At 40.4% G+C, this 13,429-nt stretch overlaps 1 protein-coding gene and 1 long non-coding RNA gene across 4 annotated transcripts in view; one reads left to right on the top strand and one right to left on the bottom strand.

Moving 5' to 3' along the window:
• GUCA1C (guanylate cyclase activator 1C) overlaps nt 1-9,742 on the top strand; it is a gene marked incomplete at its 5' end in the record, with an annotated part of 49,009 nt that extends 39,267 nt beyond the window's left edge. For 2 of the 3 annotated variants that reach the window (XM_083438502.1, XM_083438503.1), the window contains 3 exons: nt 2,505-2,654; nt 4,775-4,862; nt 6,979-9,742. In XM_083438502.1, coding sequence (XP_083294628.1) covers nt 2,505-2,654; nt 4,775-4,862; nt 6,979-7,109 — 369 coding nt within the window. In that variant the 3' untranslated portion in view covers nt 7,110-9,742. Of the gene's footprint in view, nt 1-2,504; nt 2,655-4,774; nt 5,050-6,978 lie in introns of those variants that run through there. The other variant, XM_083438504.1, reaches the window with a different exon arrangement.
• A 575-nt stretch (nt 9,743-10,317) lies between these two features.
• Nucleotides 10,318-13,399, bottom strand: LOC310676541. Its single transcript, XR_014510601.1, has 3 exons — nt 13,302-13,399; nt 12,762-12,920; nt 10,318-11,361 (listed from the first exon to the last, which is right to left on the bottom strand). It is a non-coding gene; the product is annotated as an uncharacterized lncRNA (long non-coding RNA).
• Nucleotides 13,400-13,429: the final 30 nt, after the last annotated feature.

Below are 13,429 nucleotides of genomic sequence, written 5' to 3'. Positions count from 1 at the left end.
GAGCAGAGGCTGGGAGGCAAAGGTGGCTGGTGCAGTAGGCTGGTGGATGTGGCTTCACTACCCACTCCATGTGAACATGTGAAGAAGGTTCCTCCAGAAATGAGAGAAACCTAAAGCAAAACTATATGGTATCTGTGCTGAATGGAAACATCCTTCCTGGTCTTCTGAATCATTTAGTTCATTCAGCATAGCTTTTGAACACAAAATCAGCTGCCATCAAACATTTTGAAAAGAAATGAATCTGTCATTAATAAGGATGAATTTCATAGAATCGTAGAGTTGAAAGGGACCCACAAGGGTCATCTATAGTCTAACCCCCTGCAATGCAGGAATCTCAACTAGATCATCCATGACAGATGGCCAGCCAACCTCTGCTTAAAAAACTCCAAGACATGCCATGCCATCTAGACTGTGTCACCTATAATGGACCCTGTCCGCTGTGTGGACCGCTGAGGAGAATGTGTGGAAGGAAACAGCAATGCATTGGAACTGTGGTGATCAACAGGGCTGAATCAAGCACCCCAGGTGGATGTACTGTCTAAGAAAGGTCTGCAGGTGGTCATAACAAAGGCAAGGGTAGAGTCCACAGCAAAGAACACTGTCACTGACACCAAAGGGCGGGAATAATCCATAGGAAACTACAGTGTTGCTTTACTTACTGCTTATCTGTTTTTAATGCTTATCGCTTCTTTCCAATCATATACTGCAACAATGGCATGTGAGAGATCTGTAACTGTTTGCTGTTGTTTTTTATTGTACGGCAATTCGCAAAATAAAAAAAGGCGGCAATTGCTCAGTGAATGGAAAAGGGAGCAATGTATTTTAAACTGATATACTGGAGCAGTGATTTAACCCAGAATTTCAAGAGTTTATATAGATCAGAAATAGGAAACCTGCCCCGCCTCCATCCCCCAAATATTGTTGAAACTTTGTCAGACCAATGGTAAGGGATGGTGGCTGAAAACGGTATCCCTGTGTCTGCCTCCACCCATTAGTAAAATCTCGTTCAGCATATCACAGGGTGGAAGTTGTAGTTCAACAACATCTGGAGACATATTCTGATCTAGATGGTATAGCCTGCTGGCCCCATCTGCCATTTATTCTTTGTGGAACATGCTGCTCAAAGACATGAGTGAGATACCCAGTCCACACAAAACAGATGTTTTGGCATTTACTCACTTTCAGCCATCTTAAAAATGCTGTTTCTTTTTGCATGATGATGTAACTGTTTCAAGCACTGGGATGTGACTCAGCTGATATTAAAGAAGGGTAGGGCGAGGAGATTCTCTGTCTGAAACTCTGGAGAGCTGCTAGGCAACCCTGAGCTAGATGGACCAATGGTCTGATTTGGTATAAGGCACCTTCCTGTGTTCCATTCATATTGCCCACTGTGCATTCAAAGAGTGTGTGTGTGTGATAAAGCTATGTGGGGTAATCTTGCCCTCACTGCCAATGCATTCAACGGCCATGCCCCCTTGCCATCTGTGGGTCTGGATTCTCTGGAAAGCATGACGTACACACATTGAACCATTATCCCCTCTCTATGTAGGAGATCTCTACGTGCACCAAACATAAAAGCTTGTAGATCCCTTTCTCATGTGCACCAAACACATGGATGGGGGGAAGGCTTGATATGTGGCCTTGTGATACACAGCCACACCCATTAAGATATGTGTACTCCCAACCTCTGCATAACAAGGTGAGGAAACACTGGCTGGGGACATCAGGACACAGGCTAAGGGACTTGACACAGGGCTGCCATTTTTGCAATGGACAGCTCTATTCCACCCAGTGGCATTTCTGCGGTTCATCGTTTTTTCTTTTTCAGACTCGATGGACACTCTGAAGCAGTAGTACACAGAGAGAAATCATCCTTTATCAAATAAAAAAAATCAATGCAAATAAATTGCCATCGTATAACTTTCTTTTTTTTAAAAAAAAGTCACAAAATATTGCAGGCATGGGGAAGATGCAGGAAATAGCATGGTTCATCGACAAAGCCATCAGCAACTACATTTGACATGATGATGGCAATAGCAACAACTGTTTTTTTCTCAAAATTAAATGTTTTTTCTTGGAGACAAAATATTGCAGTGTGATTGTTTAGAAAATGTGGTATCCCTGCAGTAGAACTACCAGATATCCGACTCCCAACAACAAATGAGTAACGATAGTGCATTTCTTGTGTGAAAAACCAATTGCCTATGAAGTCTCCAAGAACAAAAGGTTGATCGTTTATACAAGAAATAATCACTGAAGAGGAAAAGAGAGTATCTTAATGTCACCAGTTAGGACATGCCCTTATGTGTTAAAGCTTTTCTGTATTGCTTTTGTATGAACTGATATATTCACATTTTTTGAATGCCCTGGGGGGGATTTCAGTGTAAGATGCTTTCAGTTAAGCTTGTATTCTCTTTGCAGCAGATCAGCCCCTTATTAATATTATTGCCAGAATAAATTAAGGGCTATACATGCTACAAACTTATATTTCTTTCCTTCTTTAGGATGGGTTTATCGACTTCTTGGAATTTATAGCTGCAATAAATCTGGTTATACGAGGAAAAATTGACCAAAAATTGAAATGGTATTTTAAACTCTATGACGCTGATGGGAATGGAACTATTGACAAAAGAGAACTCTTAAGCATATTCACGGTAAGGGAATGGTACATGTTAGCATATATTTGCCATGAAGCGTTTTATGGGAAATCAATTATTTAAACCTATTGATGTTTTGGCTGTAGTTCACTGCCTGTTTCAGTCATTATCTGGCTAGACGGTCACTCACCGCTTCTCTTTTGTTCCAGAAATCAATGGGAAAGGGGAACATGGGCCTGCAATGAGATCTCCCTGTCCCCAGTGTGGTGAAAGAGAGGGAATTACACAAGGCTGGTGCCAGCACCAGGCATCCTTGTGTAGCTGTCGGGGCCCACTGCTGATACCCACACTAGGAGCTTCTGAATCATAGCTGTCAACTTTTCCCTTTTCTTGCGAGGAATCCTATTTGGAATAAGGGAATTTCCCTTAAAAAAGGGGAAACGTTGACAGCTATGCTCTGAACAAAGGTTCTGAACTGGCACTCTCAGCAGCTCCATGTGGTTGGATTTAGTTTCCCACAATGTCCCTTCCCTAGCATGGCTCTGTATCAGCCTTCCCCAACCTGGAGCCTACAACTCCCATCAGCCCCAGCCAGAACTGGGGCAATGTGAAAATGTCCTAAGAAAGTACATTAAGTTGAAAAAAGAGCTCCCTTCCACTTTTGAAATATGCTCGGAGTCGAGAGTGGATTTCATGCTCTTTATTCAGCTCATAGTGGTGAGGAGGAATGGAAGTTCCCCCACAATATCTGCTTTATATACATTATTTACACAATGGGCTGCACGTGATTGGCTAATCCCGGGATTCTCCTGTAAGCCAATCAGGTTGTGGATTCACTTCCACCTAGAACTGGATTGGGTGGCTCCTGTGGACCAATCATACTGCTGCATTGTTCTAGGACTAATCAGACTGCTGCGTTTTGGATCCTATTGTCCTAGGACCAATCAGACTGCTGCATTTTGGATCCTATTCAACTCAGTACATAACAACTTTTCCCTTCCATAAATTCTGACAAGTACATCAAAATTAGAGCATAAAATGAGCCGCTGGATCAAGCCAATGACTCATCTAGTTCAGCATCCTGTTCTCACAGTGGCTGGCCACATGTCTGTGGGAAGTCTACGAGCTGGACAACAGCAGCGTTTGAAACTCCCATTGTTCTAGGAGCATTTTGCAACAGGGAATTTCATTAGTGCGAGCAGTTTCTGAGCTCTGGGCACGGTACTGCACCTAAGATTTCAGAATAAAACTGCAGAGAGGAAGGAAAGGAGGGCCTTTTTTCTGCCTCCCCACTACTCTCTGAAGACTGGAGAAGAGACCCTCTTAAGAATATTAGGGGGTGGGCAGGGCAAGGACCATGTGAAAAATGAACATAACACTTTAGCTGCAGTTCACTCATGTTCAGCTTTGTATGCTTGTTATAAAAAAGTGTGCCTAGATATTCTGTTGTTGCCCCCATAACCTAGGTTTAAGGTGCCATTTAGCTCCTAGCTTTCATATCTCGGTTTCTAACACTAATGAGCACAACAGTAGCGAAGATAGATAATCGTCAGTATGGCTAGTAGTGTAAAGCCTGTTTTCCTGTGCAATGTGAAAAAGACCTATACATTTTTATGATGCTAAGGATTAAGTTTGTGTGTGTGAGTTTACATATGCAGTGCTTTTTTCTGGGGGGACGCAGGGGGACGCATACCCCTAAACATTTTGTGAATCTAAGTCTGGCCTCATTGAGGGGCAATATTTCAATATGTGTAGGAAAATGAGAGTACCCCTAAACATTTTTTTTAGAAAAAAGCACTGTATGTATGTATGTATGTATATGATGAGAAAAATTGCTTAAGCTTCCACACCATGTACATACATATACAATAATCTTTACTTTAAATGACATGGAATATTCTGAAAGAACAGATTCTTCAGGGCAGGATAAAAATGTAGCTGGGTTTAAGAATAATCACGTGTCCCGACAGGATCTTCAATGATATGCTAATTGGATCTATAATCCTTTAGGTTCTGTTATATTAATTTAATTTACAATCCTCATTACTGAAGATTTCCTGGAGATTATGCCTGCTCCTGCCACCCACCCCTGTCTCAGATGCTGAGCGAACCAGCAGCCATAAATTCTATTTGCATTATGACCTGCTGACATGTTTGCATTTTTTCCATCCCTTCAGGCCATTCAAGCGATCAACGGCAACCAAGAATTGACTCCAGAAGAATTCACAAACATGGTATTCCAGAAGATAGATGTTAACAACGATGGTAAGATTATACAAATTTTCAAGCGTGGGTCCAGTTTGACAGTTGGTTGGGCAGCCAACCTGTCAATCACTTGGCGTCATGATGAAAGCAGCTGACCACTTCAAAGGGATTTGCTCTCAGCAGGTGTGGTATGGATTCAAACCATGGCTTCAAACTTACATTTTTTCTTTGCTGGTCAGCAGGGAAAAACATGTGCATTTGCAAGCAGCATTTGAATGCAAGCTACACCCGCAATGAGACTCCAACAGGACTTGCTAAAAGGGCCAATGGTGTTGAGCCCCATCACATCAGTTCTAAATATGGGATTTCCTAGTGCTGCCCATGTCAACAATGTCTTTAACTGCCCCACACTTTACGTACGTCAGGCATGGGCATGATTTGGGGGAAACAGTGTTGCAGGTCTATTCAGGGTCCTTTTTTTTTTTTTTACACATTTCTAACCCATCTTTCCTCCAAGGAACATGGGCTGGAATACATGGAAACCCCATTTTAGCCTCACTTTAAAAAGGTAAAGGGACCCCTAACCATTAGGTCTAGTCGTGGCCGACTCTGGGATTGCAGCACTCATCTCACTTTATTGGTCGAGGGAGCCGGCATACAGTCATTTGGCCAGCATGACTAAGCCACTTCTGGCGAACCAGAGCAGCACACGGAAACTTTGTTTACCTTCCCACCAGAGTGGTACCTATTTATCTACTTGCACTCTGACGTGCTTTCAAGGGTTAAACCACAGAGCCTAGGACTTGCCGATCATAAGGTCAGCAGTTCGAATCCCCGCAACGGGGTGAGCTCACGTTGATCGGTCCCTGCTCCTGCCAACCTAGCCTCACTTTAGAGGTACTTTAAAAAGGCCGTGTGGGGAACTTTATAGCTGAGGCCCAAACTAATGGAAACATACGATTACATGGGTCTTCCTTTTGCCTTTCAATTATTTTTTTCAACCAAAGCATTCTGAGGAAGGCAGGGATTTGAAGGCAGGCTGCTTCCTCTTTTCCTCTCTGCTTATTTTTCTGTTCCAGATTTCCAAATACCTGCCATGTTTTTCTCCACATCATACATTTAACGCAGATGGCTTCTTCCTAATAAGCCTGGGAACTGTAGTTCACCCTTTCCAGAGCTGCAATCCCCAACACCCATGATTCTTTAAGGAAAGCCATTTGCTTTAAATATATGGTGTGTGTAGATGTTTCAGGTCTGCTTTGGATCTAAGCCAAGTCTGGCGCTGGTCTGCACTTTGCCTGCTACATCACACTAGTTCTTTCCATTCCACCTTATCTCTGCATGTGCAGCGCAGGATTCAGAAATGCATTAAATGCTCTACCAAATCATCTGGACTGTACAAAGCAAAAGGAATATCTGATGCAGTGGCTTTAGTAAAAACAACATGTGTTAAGGGGGATTTTAAAATACTACATGGCAATGCAGTGCAAATGGATTTTGATATTGACATTTCATTATTCTTGGAGCTCCAGATTCTAATATTAGAAATATCTGAAATTTAAAACCAGCCGTTTATGGGCAGCAAGGCTATTAAGTGAGTTTATCTTAAACCAAGAGAGTTAAGGTGGTACTAGATGTAATTTCTTTATAAATCATTTGCTGAACAGCAGCTTAAATGCATTCTAATTAAGCGGTATATAAATTGTCAAAACGAAAACAGAATTAAGATGACCCGAGTCTGCTTAATATGTTATGATGGGGAGGTAAGCCAAATCAAGGAGAACATCATAGATTCCCCAAAAGAAGCCAGGAGATTTGGAAGACAAGTGAGAATTCTATTAAACAGCTTAGCTTGACTAAACTTTGGTTCCTAGATTTGAACTGATAAGCATCTCCGACAACAAGATAGCATTTTTTTAAACAACTGTGATATGCCGGTCTTGACCAGATTCATTATGCGGTGCAGACCCTTCAACTCATGCATTGTCATTGCCAAGTCCTATGAGAGCTTAAAAATGTTCCAGTGGTGTTTAATAATATTTTTCTTAAATTTGAGAGTTACTGCTCCATTGAAGAGCTTAGGGGTTAAAAGGTATGGTATTTTGAAATAGTTCTTATGATCTATAATTACCTATGTATATTCCTAAGCACTTATGTGTGGTTTTTTTTATTCTAGGGGAATTGAGTTTAGAAGAGTTCATCAGCGGAGTGGAAAGCGATGAAAATCTCCTGGAAATGATTTCAAAGAGCTTTGACCTTTCCAATGTACTGAAAATTATACAAAGTGGGCGAAGACACAGCGTCTGAGACTTTTCATAACATAAATGGGACTTGTGACAAGGAACCTATTAAATTTCAGCACTGACTTTTACATTTCCCATCCACTGTTCAGGATATAAGAAGCTCCAGGAGGAATTGTCACTTCAGCTCCATCTGCCATCTATTTTCCCCGTTTCTCCTTCCCAGTGGATGTGGCAGCCACTGTGAGAGCACAACATTTGTCTACATGCATCACAGAAGCTATTTAGTGCAGCAAAAACAGACACAGTCTCTCATTGCTTGTAATGGGGGAATTAGCAAAACAGAACTATACAGAGGAAGAAGAAAAACCGGACATTTCCAGAAGATCCTGTGCTGATAAATTGCTCCTTTTAAGTACTGGTTGTTTAACTTGAAATTTACAATGTGGTGATAAACCACTAGATAGGATTGGCTTCCTTCTAGATCAATTAAGGATGAAGCATGGTTTGCATTAACTTAACATTTGCACTAATCAGTGCTTAAAATAGGAATGGATTATCTGGGAAACACCTCAATCAGCTTATGACTCCAAAGATAAATATCCACTTATGGAAGCTGCTTACCACTTTGGTATTATTATTACATCTGTAAGTTAATGTGACTTAGGGCTTTGATGTTTCAACTGTTTTGCCTTTTTTCTTTTCTTTTTACCTTTATGATGCAGTTAGAAAAAAAGGATTAACCTTTTTAGAGAAGCTTTACATTTGTCATGGAGTGACACCGTTTCGGGGAAATAATTAAAACTTCAAAGCTTCAAAAACACTGGCTTCAGTGATCCAAGATTAATTCCATGACTTTAAAAGAGAATTTATGCCTATTCGATTCAACGGAAAGCCAGTTCACACAATCCCCACCCCCTACAGTTTATTTTTAAAAATACACAAACTTAATACTCTTAATAATAAACGGGAAACAGTTGATCACTCCGGGAGGGATGTATACATAAGGAGTTGCTTTGCTTACAACATCCCCTGTTCTTATTTGAGAGCCCTAAATGGGTTTCACCTGCCTCAAAGTCACCTTTGGAAGTGGCAAAAAAAAAAAAAATGCCTTGTGGACCACTTTCTCAGTTTGGAAGACCTCCCATCTCGGTCCTATCTCAGTTCATTGGCATCTGCTGACCTTAACTACTATTCTAAACTTCCCCCTCCCCTTCAAATTTGTGCTTGTGATGTTTGATTATGGGTTGTTTTTCTCCTGTCACACTGCATCCTGGTTTCCAACCCAATTGCTTGATGTGACTTGGCTTGTTTCTTCATTCTAGCTTTCTAGTGCTACAACAGAGATTTTATTTACCACCCCATGTAGGGAGCTCGATGTCATTCTTTAGTTGTGGAACATGCATACAACTCATTCCAGTGCACGTCACCCACACAGCCCAGCAGGAACCACTGCAGCCTGAAGTTCAGGCATAAGCTGAGGGTTTTGCAGCGCTGAAAGCAGGGATGATAGCAAAACTTCTCCATTTATTCAAATTAATTTGAATATTTCTTTATGTATCCAAAAGTCCCAATGTGTGTGATTTCAGATTTTACAGCATTATAAACCAGGCTTCTTTCAAGTTAATGCTCATCCCAGAAAATACTTAGGGAAATAGTAATGAGGTGTAAAGAAAGAATACTGGGTTGGTCTTGATTTACTTCCATAGTGTTTTGGCAGGAAACTGGAGGCCTAGTTTTATTTAACATGCTGAAGCAACATGTTCCGCTGGCCATGCTTCAAAGAAAAAGGGATACCTAAAGCTGGTCAGCCTCACATTCATCTACAGGTTTTTTGACATGTAGGAAAATAAGCACAGACACGAAGCTATACTGAGCTTTGAGGGGGAAAACATACTAAATAATGGCATAATAATAATGTGAAGTATTGTCAGGGTAATGAAAAATATAGAGTGGCATGAAACAGGAAACAATAGGGGATTCACTTCAAATTTGGGCAAGACCAGCCCTAAGGGCGCACCTCTTAATGAAAATATTGCAGAGGCCCAGCATCTATTTCCTCAGGTATCCCTTATTGAAACTTTCCTTTGAATCCTCGTAAGTGCTTGAATTCTGTTGCAAGTGAATGGTGAACAAAGCTGGGCAAGCAATTTCCCCCAAAAGGTGATCAAACCTGAGCAATGAAAATGTTTTCAGTTTTGCTTAGCCTCTATGGATAGGTGCACATGCAATGCACCACATCATCTGTAATTATATTTACCAGTAGTTTGATCGATATAGCAGACAGCCAAACTATGCAATGTATCACCTGGTATTATAAGCAGAGTTGACATTATAGCTTTGGCATTTAGACTATTTTATGATTTCCACCCACCCTCTAAAAAACCTGCAATAATGAATAGGAACTTCAACTTCTTCAACATAGGTACAGTAATATATTACGGCCTGTCTCAGTGTTTTTTAATAACTGAAGGACAAACTCAATGTAGAAAGGAAGGATTAAATAAACGGAAACCATATTCCCCTGAAGTGAATGGAGGCAGTGCAGCAGCAGTCTACTAGGTTACATCCCTTCTGAGAAAAGTTTTGAGCTTTCCAGAGTCCTTTTAGGGTTGAAAATGTTAGTTTCGATTTGAATGATGATGTGCAGAGTACCAGTTTTGTAAGTGAGCCAACTGATTTTAATAAAATGAAATTCTGATATTTCTTAGCCCTTAAAAATCCACTGAAAGCTAGAAGGGGGAGAGAGACAGGGTTACCTGGTGAAGAGAGATTTGGTTTTTTATTTGAATCATGTTTACACCACTTTTGGGGTTTGCAGCCTTTCAAATTGGCCTACAGATGGCAACCATTTTGTTTGCGTCCAACTGACGCATGACCGCCAACAGGGCGGAATGGGGGTGGAATGGAGGCAGAGACAGAACGGCGGCTAGGAATGGAATTCTGATGCAAAATGGTTGCTGCCTGTACAAAATGTTGAAATAATACCAGTCTTATACATAATAATAGTGATAATAATAAATTATTATTTATACCCCGCTCAACTGGCTGAGTTTCCGCAGCCACTCTGGGCAGCTCCCAACAGAATATTAAAAACAGGCTAAAACATCAGACATTAAAAACTTCCTCTAAACAGGGCTGCCTTCAGATGTCTTTTAAAAGGAAGATAATTGTTTATTTCCTTGACATCTGCTGGGAGGGCGTTCCACAGGGCATGTGCCACTACCAAGAAGGCCCTCTGCCCGGTTCCCTGTAACCTCACTTCTCGCAGTGGGGGAACTGCCAGAAGGCCCTCGGTGCTGGACCTCAGTGTCCGGGCTGAATGATGGGGTGGAGACACTCCTTCAGGCATATTGATATATAAATAATCAGAGTAAGATCACAGGAGGCAGAGGAGACATTGGAAAAACTGATAATCCCATCAGTCAGAATTAAACATCCTAAAAAACCTAGCTTAATAATAATAATAATGTAAAAAGTGTTGCTGAAAATATAACAGAATAAATGAAGATGCTCCCCTGAAGACACAATTCTAGCCCATTGTGTGTCAGGCAAGCCATTTTCTATATTTGCTTTTATAGCCTAGTAAGCTAAAGCAGGCAAATTTCTCTCCCTCTGAAGGAGTATGATTTTCAGTGCAGGTAACACCATAGCTGAAGAGATTCTCAGTTTTCAATGCACAGGCATAACTCAGGTCATGAAAAGCCTCAGTCCAAACTCTGAGACTTCATTTTTTACCAAGTAGTCCTTTTCCAGATTGCAAGCTCAATATGTAGATTAATAGTGGGCTAACACCCCAGTTCTATACATTCTTATCTGGGAGTAAATTGAACTCAATAGGGCTTACTTCCAAGTAGATATGTATAGGATTTAATTGTGAAAGGGCTGAGAAACACTTATTAGAAGACTTCATTGAGCAAATCTGTCGCTTCATAGCATTGCTCTCAAAGTATATACTTTGTTTTTATATTTTTTATATTTTTATGTCACTATTTTATGTTTGGAGCAACTGAAACAGGTGAGAAGGGTGGCATTTTTGTTTCGTTCATCCTTATGTTTTATTGTGGTTATAGGCATAACTGAGTGAGAAATAAGCGTATTATACTCTATATGTTTTAATAATTGAGGGTGCCAGTTAAGTTATCTTAATTGTAAATTATAAGTACAGAAGGGGAAAGGGAGAGGAATATCAACACTGGATGAAAAAGTACATAGACTAACCAAGCAATCTTATGCATGTCTTGCTCAGGTTTCATAAAGTTCCATTGGACTTTCATGTAAAGGTGTGTAGGATTGCAGCCTTAATGTAGGATGGGTTCCTGCAGATCAGCCAACATCACCAATGAATGAAAAAGACAAAAAACCATGTTTTCAAATGGCAATTAATTACATCAGTCAAAGACTCACATTTTACATAAAACCATTTCAAACGACTTAAGAGTTGATGGTGTTCTGCAGTCTCTGGAAGAGGCAACTTCTTTTTCTGGGTAATAACCAAAAAGTTATAACTTGAGAAGAAAGCAGTCTTGTATTTAATAGCTTTCTCAACCGCCATAGGCAATTGGAATAGTGAGTGGGCTGGTGAAGGAGGGATGACTCACTCCATCTTTGGTTTCTATGGTAGCTGTAGATGATGGGAAACACCTTCCTCCATGGCCAGTATAGAAATGTGGTAGGTGGCTGAGGACTGAGGGATTGTTCTATCTGTGCTTTTAAGGCCTGCTTTTGTATTTCGTTTTTACCAGCCTGCATTTTCCATGCTTGTCCTCTTTTGTGGCCAGCATGGAAATGTGGGCTTGAAAACCTCCCCACAAAAAACAGTATTCACTGTTGTGGGCTTATCTATAAAGCTGAAAAAAGAATAAAGCAAATGGGAAGGATTAACAAGCCATGGAGATAAAAAATATTATCTTAGGTTGTTATCATTTATTGTATGATTTTATTCTCTGCTCTGACAGCATTTGCACATGCTATTTTAACCCTGTGGGATTATTTGGGCCCTTTTTATGTACCTACATATTTTGTGTTGATGTTGCATTTTATCTGATTTGATATTTTACTGCATTATTTGATTTGTGTTTTCATTTTTTGCTGTACATCACCCAGAGGACTAGGTTTAAAGGCAACTGATATATGTAAATAATAATTGTAAAATTGTACACTATTCTTGTTCTACATATTGACTTTCTAGTAACACTTCAAAGAGATCAATGGTATTTTGAAATAATTTAACAACTGTGATAAACTCTATAGACACTACGGTTTTCTTATTACTGGTGCCTGAGTTGTTTGTCCCTTTGATACATTATGCAAAAAGAGCTCTGCCTTTTTGACATGAAACATAAAGGATTTAGGGAAACAGATTGTTTCTCAGCTAAAAACTATACTCCAGTAAATTAAGCAGTAGAAATATACAAAAATTTATTTTGGCTCTAGTTCAGGTTCCTTGGTGTTTTCGAATTCTTCATTTCAGTTCCAGTTCAGGCACTAAATTTAACAATAAAAGACTGTTAAAGACTGTTCAGCCACTCTGATTTCATGTTGCACCATATGGAGAGTTAAATATGCTTCTCCATCCCCGATGACATTTGGTGGAATTCGAAAAGATTTTGCAACAAGCATAATCTAATCTAAGGAAATCGATGTGACACCTCCTACCTCCTGTCACCAGAATATGATAATCTGCAGACTTAAACTCACCACGTAACATCCCCCCCACCTTTTGTTTCCGCTTTTATGCTTAAACTTAACACCCAGCTTGATCACCGTTCATGATGAACTCAAAAAAGCTTGCTCAATTCTTCTCCATTCCTTATTAATTAAAACAACCGTAAAATACTTGAACTTTTGAATCTGCAGATCAGGTAACAAAAAACCCCTATTAAACAGAAAAACAAAATAATTAAACGCGAATCCAACACAATGAAAAGACTTATCCAAATAACAGACTCAATAAGAAAAAATCTGCAACAGTCATTCCCTGATATAATCAGCAGTTTGCATTTTTCAAAAGCTTTATGAAAGCAAACTACCATTGCCTTGCACTGAATGATGATACGAGCAATTCCAATCCGGCAGAGTTTATGCCACAATAAATGTGTGGGCTTCCAAAGTGCCACAAAACTCATCGATCTTTAGGTATATAGTCCGTAGAAACAGCTAACTTCGAACGGGCAAAACTAACCCACCACCCATTTGGCGTCTCCTTACATCTCCCTTAACGACAAAATCTTTCTGCTTCTGCCATTCGCACTCTTACGCAGTTTGCGTCGCTACGCTGGCCCGTGCCATTCCCAAAGCTCTCCTGCTCACTCGACTTTCGTGCTCAACCAAGAGCTTGTTGCGGGCAGAGAGTTTCAGCTAGAGATAGGGAGGCGGGATCAGGAG

This window comes from Podarcis tiliguerta, assembly GCF_965153285.1.
Source record: "Podarcis tiliguerta genome assembly, chromosome: 4".
Lineage (NCBI taxonomy): Eukaryota > Metazoa > Chordata > Lepidosauria > Squamata > Lacertidae > Podarcis > Podarcis tiliguerta.
The sequence above is the reverse complement of the archived record's forward strand: the minus strand, read 5'-3'. Positions and strand labels throughout refer to the sequence as shown.